At 39.6% G+C, this 21735-nt stretch overlaps 1 protein-coding gene across 2 annotated transcripts in view; it reads right to left on the reverse strand.

Annotated features, from left to right (window-relative positions):
• Positions 1-279: 279 nt before the first annotated feature.
• The window catches only part of LOC139463938 (transmembrane protein 245-like), a 35619-nt gene continuing 14163 nt past the window's right edge, over positions 280-21735 (reverse strand). The window contains exons 9-17 of one of the 2 annotated variants that reach the window (XM_071245395.1): positions 19711-19809; positions 14213-14365; positions 13814-13936; positions 12954-13096; positions 12236-12336; positions 11219-11393; positions 10452-10615; positions 7333-7393; positions 280-1973 (exon numbers count right to left, since the gene is read on the reverse strand). In XM_071245395.1, the coding sequence (XP_071101496.1) occupies positions 1940-1973; positions 7333-7393; positions 10452-10615; positions 11219-11393; positions 12236-12336; positions 12954-13096; positions 13814-13936; positions 14213-14365; positions 19711-19809 (1053 nt within the window). In that variant the 3' untranslated portion in view covers positions 280-1939. The remainder of the gene's footprint in view (positions 1974-7332; positions 7394-10451; positions 10616-11218; positions 11394-12235; positions 12337-12953; positions 13097-13813; positions 13937-14212; positions 14366-19710; positions 19810-21735) is intronic. The other variant, XM_071245396.1, reaches the window with a different exon arrangement.

The raw sequence follows: 21735 nt of genomic DNA on the forward strand, positions 1-21735 counted from the left end.
TAATAAATGTTTTCATATCCTAAAATAATCAACCAATATTGATACTTTATAGCATGTCTTCAAATTCTAGATGGAAATTTACCAGTAAAACTATCAAACTGTGAAACCATACAGACTGTAAACTATTATGTCAGATTCGGCTAAGTTGCATGTACCCAGAAATTCTGTTGTAATGCAATCATTCACAAACATATGTAGTTCTTAGGGAAATAGTACCAAGGAGGAACTAATCAAAAGACGACATAATGTCACTCACCACTGTATCGTTTCCGTGTGTTGGTTGACTCATTATCATGAAAGCATACAGTGTTGAATATACTACTCAACATTCACTAAAGACCACACCTCTGACTAAAGATGATTCTTTTGGTCCTTAGCAAATGTTGGGTACTCTATTATATAAAATAATAAAACATTTTATTTCGAGATTTACAAGCACATTGATGCCAGTGTTACGAGAAAACAATCATATTGGACATTAATGCCCGTTTCCGGTTTCCATGGAAGCCTGATATAGTTCCCTGATCGTGGGTCTCACACATAAAATCACACAGGGCAATAGTTTTATATATGCACAGAAGTTTAGCAAAGCTGTGCAAGTACACAACCTGGAAACTCACACATGATCCGATTGAGATCCTGATATAATAATAGAACTTATATATATAGACTTCACAAAACCGTCAGGAAATATAACCATACATAGTATCAAGGTTTAGCTGAAAGATGTTTTCAAAATAGCACAACTGACAGAAATTATTTCTTTCACACAGACAAACCTCATCAGCAAATTATTACCATCACAATAGAAAGTCATGGTCGTGTTAGTGTAACTCCTACGCAACTGGTGCACTGCAGAGATCTATAATAACACTGAATTCCAATCTTCCTGAGGAGAGGGTGTTAATTGACTAAAAAAGTCCAGTTTCCACTCTTGCCGAACTAGGCTGGAATTCCGGAGTTACATTTTGGCTGGACTAATGAGTCTATGCATAGTCCAATCAAAACCGCAAAACAAAATAGACACCCGGTTTGTAAATAACATGCATTCAGTTGACTGCAGGATTTGCAAAGCATGTGTACTGTGCACTGGGCGTCAACAAATATTTTGCAAATCTCTTCATGATTTTAATGAAGGTGCTCAAGTGATGCATTTCGTGGGGTAAGACCCATTTTATTACATTATTGATCTTGATTATCGATCAGATTGTCTTGACTGAGTGCGGCCATTTTGTTTGGAGCAAATGCAAGTGATATGAGAGACAGAATCTGATTGGTCAATAGGAGAGACATAGAAGGGACATAACTTGTAATAGCCACTGGTGGCGCTACGATCGAGCCTGGAAAGTTCGGCAAGGGTGGAAACTGGACTTTTATAGTCAGGAACTCCATTGTCTCGGGAAGATTCTGAATATCAGGTGCTCCAGTACAGAAACACAGATACTCATAAAAACTCAGAATACAATTTAACTAATTGAACCTTTCTCAACATCAAATTCCAAATCTCAATACTAAAACGTCTTTAAACACTCATATTAAAAAAACATAAATAAATATACCATCATGTGAAGACCTGAACAATATTAACACTTGTACATAACCTAAATCTCCCATGCAAATCGGAAACAATACACAACCCATTTATAACGTTTACAACCATTCAGACCAGTGTAAAAAGTATCAATTATACCCAAATAGTAAACAGACATAAATGTAACCTGACAAGCATTCCTTCCTGTGCTGGAGGCAGCTGTGGCTAGCTTGAGGTAATGAAAGTCATAACCAAAGTCATTCACACAGTCTGCAGTGCACCACAGGATTTCTAAGGGTGTAATATTGATATCACAACACTGTCACAACATGCATCTATTCAGTTGCTTGTCATGAAGATTCTTCCCTCCATGATGGTACATTTCCTACATGACCTTGACCCCTGACCTCAGGAGAGCTTCACTGTGTCCGAACTGACCGACCTGCAAAGGAATCAATAAATAGTTGTTAGCTGCTTAAGCGATTATATTGTCTAAATTCAGACAAAGTTGTCTTAAGTGTCATGGCTGCCATTACTCGAATACTTTAACATAGAACAGTTGAAGTGATGAAAGCTTTGTTTAATGGTGTATAAATAACAGCCATGTTCATTTAATTGAGATCAGTACAATAACACATGTGTCTATAAACAGAGAGGTATGTTCACTTATATATGTCTTTAAAGTTAAGAATAGATACAAGATTTCTTTTAACAGAGATATATGCTTATTTATACATCTTCAGAATACTGAATCAAGAAATAAAAAATGAAACACACAAATAACTAAGAAATGTAAATAAAATAAATTTTAATAATGTACATATAGTATACAATGATGAAGGAAGAATGATGAGCTGAGGGAAGTATACTACACAACTTTTGATAGGGATAATTAAATGTCATTCTATTTAAATATACACTTGACATATGAAAATCACACTGTGTATCATGGAAAACATCCCTATCAAAAGTGGAGTAGTATATTTAATGAGGGGCTTCAGGGGTACTGTTAGTTTGTGTTGCAGGATAGTTATAATATTTTTGGATCATTCATGGTTCAATCAAGTGAGTTAAAAATATATGTAAGAGTCACAAGTGTATAAAAGATGTCATGGACATACAACATTCTTACATCATCCAGATACCACTGCTGACATTGATGGTGAAATATGTTATGGCATCACAGTGTTTATGATGTTAATCTTCCAACACCGTTAACATCATTTGTTACTGTTAGCTTCTTGACATGGTGTCCAATACCGAAGTAATCCATTTAAGAATTTACTTCAATATTGTTTGCATAAAAAACGTAAAAAAATTGGGGGAAACTCTGAGTAGCAGATTAACGCAAAGTCTTTAACTCCATAAACGCAAAAACATATTGAAGTCCATTCTTATTAATAAACATGTGATAATAATTACTTTACACACTGTTTATATAATGATCAACGCTAAAAAACTGTAAACAACAATACAGAATCAGTGACATCATTCTGTACAATAACAAGCCCCGCCCATTCCATCATCAGCCAATCAGAATACAGTAGTCCATTAGTGGGTGTGGCCTAAATTGGTTTGGGTTTATGGAAACATAAATGCGAAATGAAATTGCTTGGTTAGCCAATCAAATGCCACAGAGTCACTTACAATTTATTTATTACTATTACATTTTTACTACAGCTTGTCATAAAATGTTGATCATGAAAAGTTGATTTTGTTTCGTGTGTATCTAAATACTACTTGATACCTCGTGCCTACAGTGGGAGGACCATATTTCCTCTAATAGATGTACACTAGGACTCCATTACATGCTGGCCATGCACTCTGTCCAAAAGAAACTGAGACGCTATCAGACACAGAGTCTGGTCCATCATTTCATCTCACATCAACTTACAGCATGAAATCATTACTCCCTTTTACTTAGTGAGTTGCCAGTGTTTCAGCATTAAACAGGATATACACCTTCCTCTAATAGACAACGGATCAATGGCTTGTGTAAAAGTAATAGACGCCTAACGGAGGAAATATGGTATAAGACGGATACATGACTGAGAACTTGCTACATGATGTAAGTGTCATGACAATCTCATTAAAATCAGATCTAAGTTCTCGCTACAGCTAAACAAAGATCTAAGGACATCCCAATACGGGTCACATCAAATTGGCGACTACGCTTCAAAACATGTTTTGACAATTTTTTTATTACAAATTTGAAACCAGAACAAAAGAACATTCTGGAATGGCTAACAGATGGTCTAGATTGTATGGATTCAGACGTTACACCCGTAACTATCCATTGGAGTTAAAGTCGAGGTTGCATGATTAGAAATCACATTCCAACTGTCACTTTCATAATCTGGTAAGCGATGCTCTGACTGGTCGGATGAAAGGTCGTTCTGCCGTGACCCCTAATGGGATGTCCTCAGATCTTTGTTAAGCGGTAGCGAAAACTGAGGTCTGATTTTAATGAGATTGGTGTCATGATTGCAAGTATCAGCTGCTACTACTTATAGTGTCATACAAGTACTAATCTACTATCTGTTCTGAAAGGATGTGAGAAGCATGGGTGGCCAAGTCGTCCAAGGCACTGCAATTCAATGTGCAGTCAGATCCCTTAAAGCAGCCAGAGACCTTTGATTCTGGTCGAATGTTCCTAGGCCTGTCTGTACCATGCTTATGGGTTTCACCGAATCAAATCCATTACTAACACCAACATCACTTCAGGCTTTCCTCCCAACCAAGCCTACACTGATAGAACTGAAATACTGAAGCAGCACTGAACCCAACAAACACACTCACTGAAAGAGGTATACTGTAAATCAGGAAATCTGATGCGACAATTGCGAGTGATGCATTTTTATCTGGATATATTGGAGTATACTGTCCAATCAGGTTTATCGTATGTGGGCGGAAACAATGACATACATCATACAGCTCATAATGAATGTACTTGTGTGCTAGATTTAGACAGTGCTTCTTACCAAGTTCCATGTTAAGTGTTTGTGTATTTGTTTGTTTATTGTTTAACGCCACACTCAGCAATATTCCAGCTATATGACGGCGGTCTGTAAATAATCAAGTCTGGACCAGACAATCCAGTGATTGACATTATGAGCATCCATCCCACAAAGCATCAACCAAGTCAGCGAGCCTGACCACCCGATCCCGTCCACATTAAGTGTGGTCAGTTTATTTACACAAGTTGATCAAGCAGTTATGACATTGAGTTTTTTATAGCTCAAATGAAAGGCTACTCACATTAATTTCATAAACACTTTTTTAGGCCAGGGCTTACCACACGCATTAATTTGATGACTCATTAATTTCATGATTTACGGTAACCAACAAGACCATTTTGTCCAAGCTGGTGAAACCCATGAGTATCGTACTGACAAAGGGTATTCTGGCATCTAGGGGCCCCAACATTACATCTTTTGGTGCCTTAGGCTGCTTGACCATAACAGATCCTGGGTCTAGATTTTCGAAACGATCTTGGCTAAGACTTATCTTAACAACTTACCTTCAGAGATAATATATCTTAAGTTTAAGATAGGATACATTTTCAAAACTATCTTAAGTATGCCACCATCTTGGATGAAGATAACATAAACTTTTGACAAGTATGGAGCTATCTTAGATTTTTGACATTCTTACGATATCTTAGGGCTACGATAGTTCCGAAAATAGGCTACAACAGTCTACGATTTCCCTACAATAGATTTATGCTAATTTTAGAGCTAAGATTATTTTTGAAAATCTAGGCCCTGATGTGAAAATGTTCCTGTGATGAATCAATGACAGCTAATGATGCTGAACCTCAAACTGCACCCTGAAAGGAATGTTAGTATCACACAGCAAGGCACAAACAGCTGTTAGTGAAGATGACAATAGATTGTCCAAGACCTTTCCACACTGAACATGAGACACCCCTTATAATGCAAATCTGAATGATATTAATTAACCACAATACTAAATGTGTTCAGTGCCCTGATTTTGTAAGACACTGTTGAAAGGTTGACAACATTACAAACTTGACTTGTTTAAAAATATGTCAAATTGCAAAATTGTGTTGGGGCTAAAATCGGTTAGATATTATAGAAAGGTAATTTCATCTATATCATAGTCCAAAGAAATATGACCCTCTGTCGATATGTCATTAACGTGATCGTCACAATATGGCTGAAATACTGCCGATGTGATGTTAAATCTTAACTCACTCACTCACTCATTAACATGGTCGCCTCTACCAGATGATTGATCATTTCAAAATGACCGCTGACCGTGCTGATACAAATTTTGTAATGCTGTTAAATTTATAGAATCATAACAAGTCCAGATGTATGACAAATGTGAGCGATAAGGTTGATTTTTGAATGTTAAGATATGTTTTTTCAAAGTCTTAACAAAAAGTTGTTGATTTTTTCAATGGTCATAAAGGCCCCTTGTCACTCCCCTTCTAAAAAGAATATCCCAATTATAATTATTTTTTATAACCCTGTCAAAAACTGTGACCATGGTCAGTTTGTTTCATGACCATGCCAATAAAAGATGTCCAATCCCTAAACAGAAGTCTACAAACATACAGGTCACTAAATACATTCAATACAGCAGCCAACGGAAACTTGACCCAGTCTAGGCTGGTATACATTTGATGAATATGCATCCAATGACCTCATGCAGACAGTGGTGAATATGGGTGGGACCTCCATCTCAGCCATGCATACTATGCACTGATACATATATCACATAGTTTTTGTCAAATTAAATGAGCCGTTGTTCTACTTTGTAGTCAATGACTTGTCACATATCACTGTTGTTATAAAGACTGAAAAGTTGCTTATGTGACAGAAATAGTTTTGCAAAGTGTACTTCCAGTAATTTAATGTTCGAAATATATTGGATGAAATAAACAATCATAAATTTGTATATCCTTACAGTCGACAGAAAGAAGTGTCACTTGCATGGCAGCAGTAATATTCTATGATATATTTAGAGCCAAAAAGTCACCTCAAATGTTGGATGATATTTCCAACTGGGAACCAGAGAAGAAGTAAAGTGAAAGTGATTTTAAATTCATCACCCATAACACGTCTAAACTGCATGTCTCCTTTCATGAAACCTGAATTTCTCTGTAACATTATCGCTTAACACCCTGCCCTTGGAATAGGAGTATAGCAAACCTTATATCCCTAAACATAGAACTGTGTGGCTTTTCAATTATTTATTAATCTAGATGCAAATATTTAATCAGATTGAAAAGGGAGACAATTCTTCCATGTGCACACATATATTGATAGAGTTACTTCCCTTTTCATGTGATGAATTTGTATTAAGCCATTAAGTAAAAGAAGTAAACAAAAGCAATTTGTAACTTAAAACTTAAAGCTATCCAGACCCTGTTTGAAATTCAGACTGAGGGTTTCAATTAAGTAGTTTTTTCAAGCAGAATTGATGAAAACAAACAACTTTCATTATATCTTACACACCTCTAAATCAGTTGAGGGGCCTGTAACTTAATTAGCAGAGAAGCCGAAAAGTAGACCTATGTTTCAAGAAAGCATGATGACAAGCAGTGACAAGAATGATGATGATGATGATGAAGACGTACACATGGCTGCTATGGGTAAAGGAAACTACAGGACAGGGCCCGATTCCACAAAGCGATCATAAGCCAATATTAAAGCGTGGGAGTTAGGATCATCTTGGTGCTAAGACAGCTGTGTGGGACAGTGCTAAGATCGCTTTGTGGAACAGGGCCCTGATGTGCGAGGGTTACGTCCAGTGTAATCTGTATAGTTCACCGTTTGACATTCCACTGGGAAGCATGCCTGCTTTGACTCATTGGGTGGCGAAATGCTACTCCTGGTATATAAACAAACACAGGTCAAATAATGACAACAGACCATCCGATTACCTCGTAAACAACATTAGACACATCAAATAAACACCTACTTGTAGACTAGACTCACATATACTTCATAGAAACATACCTATAAGAAGTATAGCTACCCGTATTTATAATCTCTGGGTACCCATTAAAACTTAATCATTACTTGTATTCATAACACACTTTGAGATTGGGCTGCAATAATTAATCACTTGCTTGTCACACTGTATTGGTCATTAAAAAGGAATGGTTGTATAGTTGCTTATCTATTTTTTCATGATGACAAAATAATGTTGAAAAATAAAAAAATATTCCCCAGGAAATGAATACCGTAACCGACGTAATAAGCGCCCAGGGCGCTCTCAAAATTAGAAAGAGGGGGCTCTTATTAGAATATTATTTTGGTGAAAAAAAAAACAGAGTTGAGAGTGAATTTCGTGGTTTATGCTGACAGCCTGAAATGTTTATGTACGACAGATATATTTTTCCAGAATTTAATTGCCCATAATTAAGGGTGCATATAACACACGAGTGCGTATTATTCGCGAAAAAATAAGTCTTGTGTACATTGATCAATTGGAAGGGGTGCCAATTGGGATTGTTCACTAGCCAATATATTAGCAAATATCGCCGTGGGCACTTATTAGAGCGGGGTGCTTGTTACGTCGAATACGGTACATGTTATTCAATCAAGGACTGCAGGGACAGATAACAGGGGTTCTAAAAGTTGATGCTCTTGTTTCCTGTGAACCCTCAGCATGTTGACCTTGTAGCTATGAATATAGTCACTTATCTATTTCTAGCCTTGTGGTTACATATCGGGTAGCCTGGTGGTTAAAGCGTTCTCTTGACATGCAGAAGACCCGAGTTCGATTCCCAACATGGGTACATTGTGTGAAACCCATTTCTGGTGTCCCCCGCTATGATATTGCTGGAATATTGCTAAAAGCGGTGTAAAACCATACTCACTCACTCTATTTCTATTACATAGAAAATAATGAGTTGGATTTCTGACAAATAAATAATGAATTGTTTTGTCCCCATGTGAAAGAAGTTGACAAAAAAGGGCAAAATAGGACATTCACAATTGTATTATTTAAGTCTTATATAAAAAGAGATATTAGATATGTTCTGTTTATATCATGATCTTGTCTTTACATTTCGCAAACAAAAATATATTCAGACCTCAGCTAACAACATACGTTGTAGTCTTGAATGTGTGTAAAACCTAACACATAAAACCCCATGTAGCCCTCGTGATCCGGCTACAACAAATTTGATCTCACTGAAATGTTTTAATGAGACATTGTAGATGAATTCAAACAAATTCAAAATTGACAGTAAAGAGCTGTTTGATTCAGCTGAGATTAACTTTCGCTATGCCATGTGACTTCCACTGACTTGGAAAAAGCGTGCAACTCTTTGCTTTGAAGCGGGGTATAGGGGATTTATTCTGCCTCTCAGAAGTCCATGTACAGCCTGACTTGCTCATGGCGGGGTATAAGAGATTTATTACCCCACTGAGAACATTATTAACCTCCAAGGCGGGATACACAGTATTTTATCAAGATCATGTGGACCAATCTGATCTCATTATTCTGAAATGGAGGTATGATAATGTTTTCATCCATACCCATTTTGCTTAAAAATACTGTCAAACCTCATTTATAAGTTGTAGACTAGAAACATCTTTTTATTGCTCCTGAACATTAAAGCCTTCATTCACATTAATAACAAAATGATTAAAAATACATTGAAAACATGGACATATGGAAGCAACCATTTCACAGACTTACTTCAACACAACATAAACTGTTCATATGGGTCACATTGGTTTTACTTGAAGATCTTCATCACACTATTCCTACACCATTATCCAGAGAGACACTATAGGGGTTCCCATGCCAGGTTACCATAGTAACACAATAACAGACCAATCAACAGACAACACACAGCATCCTAGATGTAGAAGTCAGACATAGGGATTGCTTGGATAGAGCGTCATTCGAAAGTAAATAGGAGTTTCTTTCTGGTTTTAAACTCTTTAAATGAAAAAGTAACCCTTTTCCAGTGGAATAGACTAACTTACCCTTTATATTAAAATTTAAACTTCTTGAGTTTTGTGAACTTACAACACTGTTAATATATAGGAATTACCGAAAGATTCATCATATTTCCAAGAATCAGGGTTAGAAATTACCATGTCTGCTTCTCTGAGACTAGTAAACTTCAGAATGGACAAGTGACATTACCATTTTCACCATTAGATAGTGACACTTTAGACTTTAGCAGATTCTTTTTCTTGCAGACTAATAAAAAGAAATTAATTTCTAACCCTTAAAGTGATGGTAAAATTCATAGATTGACTTTTCAATATGTCTGCCATGGCAGGCATTTTGAATTTTTTACAACACTCAAAAGAAAAGACAATTATGTAATGACTTAAGCACATTAAGCAAAAGTGTTGATGAAAATTTAATGAAAAGCCAGAAAATATGTTGACCATAGCGTTCAAGTTAGATTTGCCAATGTACTCTTTAGTCTCTTGATTCTGAAAGGTCTATGTCTGACTCTAACTTTAGAGTGCTTGATTAATTCTTACATTCTCACTCTATAATGGCTGTTAGTCCTAGCACTGAAAACGTGAACGTAGTGTAGGTATACAATTTAGTGTAGATCACACAGTCACAGTGACTAATCAGACACATATTAGTAACTTTTATTTAAAATATCATGCAGTCAGTCTTGAATATTGACATTCTCAATTTCATTCGTAAACACTATAAGTTACATGTACATGAATACAATAACTTTCCATTATTGTCAAAATAAATATCCCATGTTCTTGTATTCAGTGTTTTGTGTATTCTTTGTTAAAATATAAAGATAGACAAAAAATAACTGGGTTAATAAATCTGAGGAATGAGGGTTGTTCAAGCCGATCCATTAAGGCACCCATGCCGTAGAAACCACACCAAGTGCAAGAGGTGTCCCCAAACCCCCTACCCACCCCGCCCTGACCCTACAACTTACGTGGTCCTCCCTGTGGGGTGGAGGGGTCGGGCTGCATCATTGTGCCGTAGATGTTCACGATGACGACCAGGAAGCACAGCACGATGGGGCCGATAATGGCGCCCTCCAGACCCAGACAGTACATTCCTCCGGCGATGGCCAAGCCGGTCATGAAGGGGTGGCCGCTGAAATACACGTAGAGATGAGTGAGTGAGTGAATGAATGAGTATTATTCAAGTCTTGTCATGGCAGGCATCAAGAATGGTCTTCATACACAGACAAAGTGGAGCAGTACAGAAGGGCAACCTCCATTTTTCATCTTCCTGAGGCAAGTGAGTTAACTGGCTATAAAAGTCCAGTTTCCACCCTTTCCGAAACTAAGCTGGAATAATGGTGTTATATTTTGGCTGGACTAACGAGTCTATGCATAGTCCAATTAATTCTGGTTTGTAAAGTGCCGTGCAGATTTTGGTCAGCATTTATTTCGTGTCATTTATTGGGGGTCAAGGCCCTGTTATTTTAGCAAGGCGGCAAAAGTGGTAACAACATTTGTAAGAAACTGTTGCTAAGGAAGGAACTTGTGCACATTCCTTTCCAAAATGGCAGAAGGTATCTGATATCGTGGTGGTAGTTCATGCAATAGGTCAAACCAAACATGAAATATTGTTGAATGATACTTAAATATTGCTAAAAAAACCATTAGCAAATCTCATAAAAAATCACAAAAGTATAAACTAAAGTTTCATCAGGGCATAACATTTTCTAAGCTGACTGAAAATTAATCTCACCCCTTGATTTCACTATAGATGGCAGTGTCTACCACATAGGCAGGCAGCATGTGGACGATGAAGAGCAGGATCGCCATCACTCCCTGACCTTGACCCAGCCACAGCTCCAGCATCGCAGGGAAGGCAGCCCAGTAAGTGCCGACAAACGGGATTGCTCCGAAGATGGCGGCGAGAGCTGAAGACAACAGCCAGAACTTCAAGAGGGTGTTCCTGACTTCATGCACATGTTGTGTGTATCAGATCAGAGTGAATGGCCAAGCAGTACCAGGTTTGGACCAGAGGAACCAGAGATGGTGAAAAAACAGAGGTTGGTATAGTGCTGAGTCTTGTCACCAGACAATGATGACTCATAAAAGCAATTGTACTGTATTGTTTGTTCAGCAGTTTCCAACAATATCACAGCAGCCTGGACCAGACAATCCAGTGATTTAAATGAAGAGTTATGTCCCATAGTATCAGGGCACGATGACACACCGTCAACCAAGTCACCGAGTATGACCACCTGATCAGTTTAGGTTTAGAATAGAATTCCCAAAGAGTCAATGCAACTGTAAGTGGTCTGAGGCATGGCAAGGTTAATGAGTCTTGTCCAAAGTAACTTCTGTCATGTCCTAGAGATCTTTCAGGGGTTTATTTAGACTGGCCCAGAGGCCGATGTTTGGGCCCAAGTCTACAGCAAATGTCATTAAAATTTTCCAAATTGGAATAAGTATAAATTTCCTAATTCATGTAATAACTAATAACTAACTTTATGTCTTTGTAGAGGTAGCCTGTATTTCATTGATGACAGCGACAATAAAGAGGAAGAGTGGATCTCAAAATACAATGTTAAAATAATACTAAAATTAAATAAAATTCCTTTTTAAATTGTTTTTCCAATTTTGAACAAATTAACCAATTTTTCCCATATTGCTTGCCAGGGGCACTATGTTAAGAATACTGGATAAATCTCTGTCTTTATGCAAGCATAAGAAAGTTTAACTGCTGATAATATACATGACTCCAGTGTTGTCTCACCTGACGGTATAAAGACGATGTTGACTCCGAACACCAAGTGGGTGAGCCAGGTGAACAGACCATAGAAGGAAGCCATCTTCAGCGATGCCATGAACACTCCGCTGGAAGGAAAAGCTTGGCTATCATTGGGTTTAACAATTTAAAGATCGGGACATGATGATGATGATGTTGGAGATTCAACAAATCCTTCTGGGGTTGCCGATTTCGCACCCGGGACAGCACTGATCTGAATCATAATGCCCTTGTAGCCCTTGTAAGGGCGTGTGAATAAAGGGTGAGTTAGCAAATTGCTGATTGTCACAAGTCGGCAATATTCCAGCAGTACATGAAGTAAACAATCAAGACTAGACAAACCAGTGACTTATTTTTAATGGCACTAACATATGCTACCTCCATTCTTGTAAAGTGAATGCAACTGTGTTTTTTTAAGTTTAATGGATATGAAGTCCATAATTGCCACATGGATATCTACCTAATGGCCTCCTCTACAGCCCCCTACCTGGGAGACAGATGGATATCTACCTATGGCCTCCTCTACAGCCCCCTACCTGGGAGACAGATGGATATCTACCTATGGCCTCCTCTACAGCCCCCTACCTGGGAGACAGATGGATATCTACCTATGGCCTCCTCTACAGCCCCCTACCTGGGAGACAGATGGATATCTACCTATGGCCTCCTCTACAGCCCCCTACCTGGGAGACAGATGGATACCTACCTAATGGCCTCCTCTACAGCCCCGCCCATCTTGCTGCCCCCCCCCTGGGAGCCTGCGGGGCTCATGCTTGAGAACCACTCCAGGGGCTTGTATTGGTTTCCACTTGAGGCCAGCAGGTAGAACAGGGTCGTCAGAAACAAGATCTGAAAATCAATTACTCAAATATCCAACTCTTTGTACAATGATAATTGTAATAATTCAACACATTTCTTATGCTTTCAGTAATGTTCCACATAAGTGAACATATATACTAACGTCTATCTTCAGTTCAAGCAGTTAGTGACTTAAATGCAGCATTAGCATTGTTAAAAGTAGTCAAAATAAACCAGCGAATAATTTTATCAAGGATACCCTGATACCCACATACAGTAGCCGAGCTGACCAAACCATACAAACATTTAAAATAATGTTAAGGTGGATGTAGTACAGGTATGGTTAGGTCTGCGCCATGTTACCTTGAAGATTTACCGGTTAAGTTTTGATTGTTGTTTAACGCCACACGCAGCAATATTCCAGCTACATAACAGTGGTCTGTAAATTATTGACTCAAACAATCCAGTGATTGACATTATGAGCACCTTAATGCCAGGCAGCGTAACAACAAGTACAACATTTAAACGTCTGTTGGTATGACGTGGTCAGGGGGTGGAACCACCCACCCTCCACTCTCTATCCACTAGACCACGGAGGTGGTCAGAAAACCTTTGAAACACAAATGGGCCTGATTACACACAATGACCCACAGACTGGCATGAGCTCCCTCTGGTCCCTGATTCAATAAGAGTTTTGACAATCAGAAGTCTATGTTGAAGTATAGGGTCCAAGGTCTCTGCCCCTGCCTAGAAATACTTGGAACTCACTGCTGAGATGATGAAATTCAAGATGGCTGTCCCTCCTCCAAGAACCATGGACAAGATGGCGGTGACGATGTTCATCATGAGATCCATGTTGCCTTTGATCACCAGCCAGATAGATTCGAACACCTGAAATACAATCACAACAGACAATGCAGAGGTCAGTTTAGAAGGGGTAGGGGTCCCAAGGTTCGCTCAGTTGTAGTCAGAGACATGTAAAACAAGTTCTGAAAAAATAAATAATAATATGTATGTATAATATTGATAGATGAATAGATTGTAAGGTTCTTTGCTCACAGACGAATGGACAAAGATCCAAGACCTAATGTCAAGTCAAGTTTAAAATGCCTCCTTGAGAATGTATTAATTTTTGATATTGTGATTGAAGGTCCAATGTTAACTCACAGACATAAAAGTGCCGACATTATCCTGTGCGAAAGACACGAGACTGCCGACGTTGAACAGTCCGTCGCCCTGGGAGACCATGTCCCACATAGCGGTCATGTTGGTGATGTCAGGGAACCCTGGGGAGCTCGGACGTGCCACTTGGGTGGTGTTCTAGAAAACAGAAGCAAGAACATGAACAACACACTAAAAAAGAACTGTATTTGGGGCAGGGGGTTGGAAGAATAAAACAGAACACGCTGAAAGTGGCCTTATGATAATTCAGTTTTGTGCACATATTGTGATACAAGGGTGCAATATTGTATCTCTCTTGAAAGAGTTAGTGAGTGAGTTGGGTTTAACGCCACTTTTAACAGTATTCTAGTTATAACCTGATGTGTCAGATTAATGTGGGAGGAAAACCTGAAGTTTACCAGTTTGGTAAAACGGGTATGGTGACAAACCTAGAAACGTAATTTGGGCAAGCAGGGGACTAAGATGGCTTAGATGACAGGGCCAAGCGTTCAGTAAGGATTACATTATAACCAATAATTTATAAATGCTGTTGCTCTGTGTTTGATTTTTATCTGATAATGATGAACACAAATCGGATAACTCTGTTCCACACAAAAATACTGTTGGATACCGTGATAATAACCCCCATGGTCCAGCGATAGAAACTAACAGTTTTAGTCCACTAGTCCTTATAATGACGACACATAGCAAAACACTTAAAAAGGGCAAATTTCTACAAGTCCTTTCGACACCTTAATGATTGGGTAGTTTGGCAAGGACTATAGGACAAGTGCCAAGTTCTAACGCTGTTGGTCATTCCATCATAGAACCCCATCAACCTATCCTGGTCATACGAGGCGACTAAATGCATCGGCTGGTCAGGTTCGGTAGTTGCATGTTATCATAATTCTACAGCCTGGGTTCTGGTCCAAACCCTAATGTCAGCAGTCATAGATTCAACAGCAGATTGTTTGAGAAGTTGGTGTTTCAAGGGAGATAATTCCTTCATGTTATTGCCAACAGAACTGTATGAGCATTTTCTGGATGTGGAAAAGTAAGTGATGAACAATACTTCTTTCATTTTACATCTGTAGATACCAACAGAACTGAACTCCACGATAGTAACTATTGACATCCCCGCTTGTCATCAATGTATTTCCTTTTAAAAGGCCTCGTAAGTGTGTCACGTGTGCCTAATCCATTTGATTTTCCACAATGGAATATGTTTAAATCAATGTATTTCTTTCGGGCTACGGTTTTTTTTTGGTTCGAACTCAGCAATATTCCACCTATATGACAGCGCAATTGGGTTACGATGACATGAACCTGACCATCTGATCCCGTTAGTCGCCTCTTACGACAAGCATAGTCGCCATTTATGTCAAGCGTGGGTTGCTGAAGACCTATTCTATCCCGGAATCTTCACGGGTATCAAGCTATGGACAATTATGATGTATCGATAGTTCATTGTTACATCTCCAGATAACACCCATAGTTTCCAAATTGGAATAAAACATTTCCCAATTCATGTTGTTAAAGTTCTAACTAATGTTGTGGCTTGTAGAGGTCAATTGTACCTCACTGATAACAGGACCAGCATAGTGGAAGAGGCTTTAAAGCTTAGCTTAACATTATTGCATTAAAAGTAACTCCTAACTTTAAAAAGTATGAACTTCAAACAAAATCCCAATTTTGAACAAAATATTGATTTTCCCAAATTGCCTGCCTTGGGAACTTAGTTTGGAATCCCAGATACATCCCTTGAGGAGTAAGGCGCTGTCAGACCAAGAATCATAATCAGGACAAATCTGGGATTCACCCTATGATCATCGGATCCTAACATGCCTAGGGGATGCAACTCTGCACTTTAGAGAACTGGGCCACCTGTGCCCCTCATGCAGTCAGAAGTCGTATACAGTGTCTCCATGTTAGTAATAACAGGAAAAGAGGTTAAATGATCAGAAGTCAAAGATATAAAGAGAAAATTAGGAAAAGAAGATTGACAGAAAGATACAATTCAATAATGTTACTCATGACAGAACTATTTCATTAACAAAATAATATGAATGTCACTAGGGTGTGAGAGTGTTTATGGTTTTTCGCTGCTCTTTGCAATATTCCAGCAATATCACAGCAGGGGACACAAGAAGTGGGCTTCACACCTTGTACCCATGTGAGGAATCGAACCCGGGTCTTCGGCATGACAACTGAACGCTTTAACCACTAGGCTACCCTACCACCCCAATGACAACAGATAATCTGCTACAAAACAGAAAATGTAAACACTTGAAAGGATCATATTAATGTTTGTATGATAGGTAAAAAATGATCAATTTCAGCATTTGCAGCACAGAACAAAAGTTGTCAAACAAAACAGAAATATACATGTAGAAAATATAACATGGAGATAGTGTGATAACATTGTTCCAAGAGGAACACCTTTGTATAACAGCTGTAGAGAGGTGGTTGTATTGCTAGGTGGCGCTGATACTTATGTCCCGGGTGATGTTAATATGTCCCTTCACTGGTGGCTGTTGCCGTTTGCTTTAAGTAATAGCTCTTTTTGATGCTTCATATTGATTTCTTATAGAGGCAATGTTTAGGGCTGGGACGAGTCCAAATTTACAATCCGGGTACCCACCACCCTATTACCCGACCCTACCCGGCTACCCACTGTAGGTCTCAGGAGGTGTCTCAAAATGTCTGATTGGGAACATTTTTAACATAGCCCTGGCAAAACGTATTTAGATACATGCATTAAACAATCTCGTCATTCATACAGTGAAGTTGAATTAAGTTATATCTTTATTCAACCATATGAAAAATCAGAAGGAATGGGTGCATTGTCAGAAAGAAATGCGCACATTAGTGACTGTAGCCATAGAGTTCTAGATAAGTTTTGTCATTAAACAATATATCACGTGACTAACCACGGGTCCGGGTAGTCCTGTGGGTACCCAGGTCCTACTCAGTACCTGAGTTACCCGTCCCAGCCCTAGCATTGTTCAATAGAATTCATCTTTTTTGTTGTTCAGGTGTTAATTGCTGATGGATGCATGTGGTGTATCTTACTACTGGAAGTATTCTGCAGGTATTAATATTTCTGGAATTTTTTTTTAAGATGCCCTTTTTGCCTATTATAATGCCCATAGTAATTGGAAAGTGTGTATCGTATGTAGTTTATTACGGAACGTCTATAGCCCATGCATAAATGTGACATATTAAAGGTCTACACATCTCTAAACTACTGAGTAAATGATCTGGTCGAACTTTGAGTAGTGCTTTCCTGGTGCTGGTGTCTACTACAGTGGTGAAAGTATTCCTATTAAATTCTTCAGGAAAGTAGTTTTTTGAGTGTCTCAAGCTTTGCTATTGATATCAGATGACTTTTGAATGAAATCAGACACAATGTGATTCCACCACTTTTAAGATAACTCAATATTCCTTCAGAGTTGAACATAATACAGCTCCTGCTCTCTTACAGACAGTTACAGAAATGATTGAGAGTGATCTCCCCTGTCATGAGGCTTTCCTTACCTACCGGTAGCTATCATGGGCGATACCATGGGTCTATCACATATCATGGGTCTATCACATATCATTGGTCATCATTGTTGGTTCTATGATGGGTTATCTTCTGGTTATCGCAAGGGTTATCCTACCTGTGGTGACCTTACTGAAGTTAGGTGTTAGGTAACAGAACCATCATGTTGAAATAAAGTAAAGCACATATACCACACAGTCAGCACACCCAACTTACCACATACACGAATACAGGAATGCATCAAACAGCCCCACCCATAACAGTTTAACAGACAATTTCCTCAAATGTATGTTAAATATTTTATTCACAACATATTTAATGAGCAAACCTAATTAAGGCAATGCAAATTTGAGAAAGTAGTTCATTCACCATTGTGTCAATCCGTGTGGATTTTCCTGCTGTGTCTTCAAAACCAACTGTTTCTCTTATTATTTAAACACCTGTCACATTTTATCTACGTCCCACATGAGTCCTTAGCCTTAAATAGAACCATGGCCTAGCTTACCAAATAGATCAATTCACAATGGCATTTATGTAATATATTTTTAAATGGTCCTCCCCAGAATTAAAATTACAGATAATTCTAAATACTGGTAACATTTATTAAAAAGGGTGAGGCATGTTTGTTAGAGACAGAATATGTTTTCTTAATATTTTTAAAGAGACACAAAAACATTTTTCAAACAATCTTGTTTTGCTTGTAAACATAGAAAACCCATTTAATAAATCAATTACCCCAGACAAAACCTTGTTAACATGATAGTCACCCTGATATGTTGCAGTTTTGACAAACCTGGCATATATTCATTTTCTTCCTTGGTCCAAACACGTTTGACACAGCGGTGCACTAGAATCTCTAACAACAACCCAAACCAAAAATTACAGCTGCCATTACTGAGTTAAGAACATAGTTTATGTTTTTATGTTTTAATGTACCGGTACACCAAATTTCATCAAATATTTGAGGAAATCTGCCCATAACTCCACTCCCAAACTATCCCCTCGTCCCATGTAGAACAACCTCCACATCAGCGATGCATCGTACACAGCACACCATCACCAAGAGAAATACTGATCTGGACGAGAGGGCAATACTACTACCTTCGTGGGGGAGTTATAGTAGATGGGCAAATCCTTTATCCCCGAGAGGAATACACTCCAGGAGGCTTGTGATTGGCTAGAATTCTGCATATGATAACATCATGTAACCATAGAAATGGGGAATGCCAATTTTTTGGTAAATGGTTACTATGGTGACGATTAGCAATTATAATTACATATATAATTTGATTAACAGGGTCTTACTAAATTTACAGGAGCATTACAAGATTCCGCATAACAACAAAAATAAAACAAAAGACAAATAAATATAAATATGCTTTCCAGATCCAAGAAATAAAAAAAAAGCACAAAAAATTGTATATGTCAATATCACTGACTTCTTCACTGTTATTGTCCCCAAAAGTAATAATGGTAACACTAATCATAGAAAAAGAAAGAATTATCATATCTATGTGTGACATATTCGTTAAAACAGTTTGATGTCTGAAAAACTTTAATGCAAGAGGAAATCTTTATATGCCAATGGATAGTAACCAATACAATTATCTTAACAATCAAATATTTCATCGTTTATATTATTCAGTATTTTATTGCTATTCCTTGACACTGACAAATATTCTCTACACATCTCAATGAACAGAACTTGCAAACAAATGGCTGCCATTTATTGCTATTACCAAGGACACAACTATTATGAAAAAGTATTTTCATTACGCTTATTATGATAAGAGAGAAAGATATATAAATGATTCATGATGAAAAAATATTTTCTAACATACTGATGGAATATAAAACATATGTGCTTAAAAACTGAATCTGACAAACTGGTTGTGCTATGAAGCTTGCGGATATCCCCATGCAGAGACAGTCATATAAACACGAATAAATGACCCCTGACCTTTGCAAACCAACTCTGGTACAGCTGATCCCACACCTCGAGGACGCGGACTTCCAACTCTGTGTTGTTCTGACCCTCTGCATCAACCAGGCTGTGAACCTACACAGAGAAGATGAGGCAGAATGTTACCATGGAGGTGGTTACCATGGGGCCTACACAAGACGGAGGTGGTTACCATGGGGCCTACACAAGACGGAGGTAGTTACCATGGGGTGTACACAAGATGAAGGTGGGTACCATGGGGTGTACACAAGACGGAGGTGGTTACCATGGGGCCTACACAAGACAGAGGTGGTTACCATGGGGCGTACACAAGACGGAGGTGGTTACCATGGGGCCTACACAAGATGGAGGTGGTTACCATGGGGCGTACACAAGACGGAGGTGGTTACTATGGGGCGTACACAAGATGTAGGTGGTTACCATGGGGCCTACACAAGATGGAGGTGGTTACCATGGGGCCTACACAAGACGGAGGTGGTGACCATGGGGCCTACACAAGATGGAGGTGGTTACCATGGGGCCTACACAAGATGGAGGTGGGCACCATGGGGCCTACACATGAAGGAGGTGGTTACCATGGGGCCTACACAAGATGGAGGTGATTACCATGGGGCCTACACAAGATGGAGGTGGTTACCATGGGGCGTACACAAGATGGAGGTGGTTACCATGGGGCCTACACAAGATGGAGGTGGTTACCATGGGGCCTACACAAGACGGACGTGGTTACTATTGGGCATACACAAGATGGAGGTGGTTACTATTGGGCATACAAGAGATGGAGGTGGTTACCATGGGGCATGGGGCGTACACAAGATGGAGGTGGTTATCATGGGGCATGGGGCATACACAAGATGGAGGTGGTTACCATGGGGCCTACACAAGATGGAGGTGGTTACCATGGGGCATGGGGCGTACACAAGATGGAGGTGGGTACCATGGGGCATACACAAGATGGAGGTGGTTACCATGGGGTCTACACAAGATGGAGGTGGTTACCATGGGTCATACACAAGATGGAGGTGGGTACCATGGGTCATACACAAGATGGAGGTGGGTACCATGGGGCATACACAAGATGGAGGTGGTTACCATGGGGCCTACACAAGATGGAGGTGGTTACCAAGGGGCATGGGGCGTACACAAGATGGAGGTGGTTATCATGGGGCATGGGGCATACACAAGATGGAGGTGGTTACCATGGGGCCTACACAAGATGGAGGTGGTTACCAAGGGGCATGGGGCGTACACAAGATGGAGGTGGTTACCATGGGGCATGGGGCCTACACAAGATGGAAGTGGTTACCATGGGGCCTACACAAGACGGAGGTGGTGACCATGGGGCCTACACAAGATGGAGGTGGTTACCATGGGGCCTACACAAGATGGAGGTGGGCACCATGGGGCCTACACAAGAAGGAGGTGGTTACCATGGGGCCTACACAAGATGGAGGTGGTTACCATGGGGCCTACACAAGATGGAGGTGGTTACCATGGGGCGTACACAAGATGGAGGTGGTTACCATGGGGCCTACACAAGACGGACGTGGTTACTATGGGGCATACACAAGATGGAGGTGGTTACTATTGGGCATACACAAGATGGAGGTGGTTACCATGGGGCCTACACGAGATGGAGGTGGTTACCATGGGGCATGGGGCGTACACAAGATGGAGGTGGTTATCATGGGGCATGGGGCATACACAAGATGGAGGTGGTTACCATGGGGCCTACACAAGATGGAGGTGGTTACCATGGGGCATGGGGCGTACACAAGATGGAGGTGGGTACCATGGGTCATGGGGCATACACAAGATGGAGGTGGTTACCATGGGGCATACACAAGATGGAGGTGGTTACCATGGGGTCTACACAAGATGGAGGTGGTTACCAAGGGGCATGGGGCGTACACAAGATGGAGGTGGTTATCATGGGGCATGGGGCATACACAAGATGGAGGTGGTTACCATGGGGCCTACACAAGATGGAGGTGGTTACCAAGGGGCATGGGGCGTACACAA

Source organism: Haliotis cracherodii, unplaced genomic scaffold (genome assembly GCF_022045235.1).
Source record: "Haliotis cracherodii isolate W230 unplaced genomic scaffold, xgHalCrac1.p SCAF_16, whole genome shotgun sequence".
In the NCBI taxonomy this organism is placed as follows: domain Eukaryota; kingdom Metazoa; phylum Mollusca; class Gastropoda; order Lepetellida; family Haliotidae; genus Haliotis; species Haliotis cracherodii.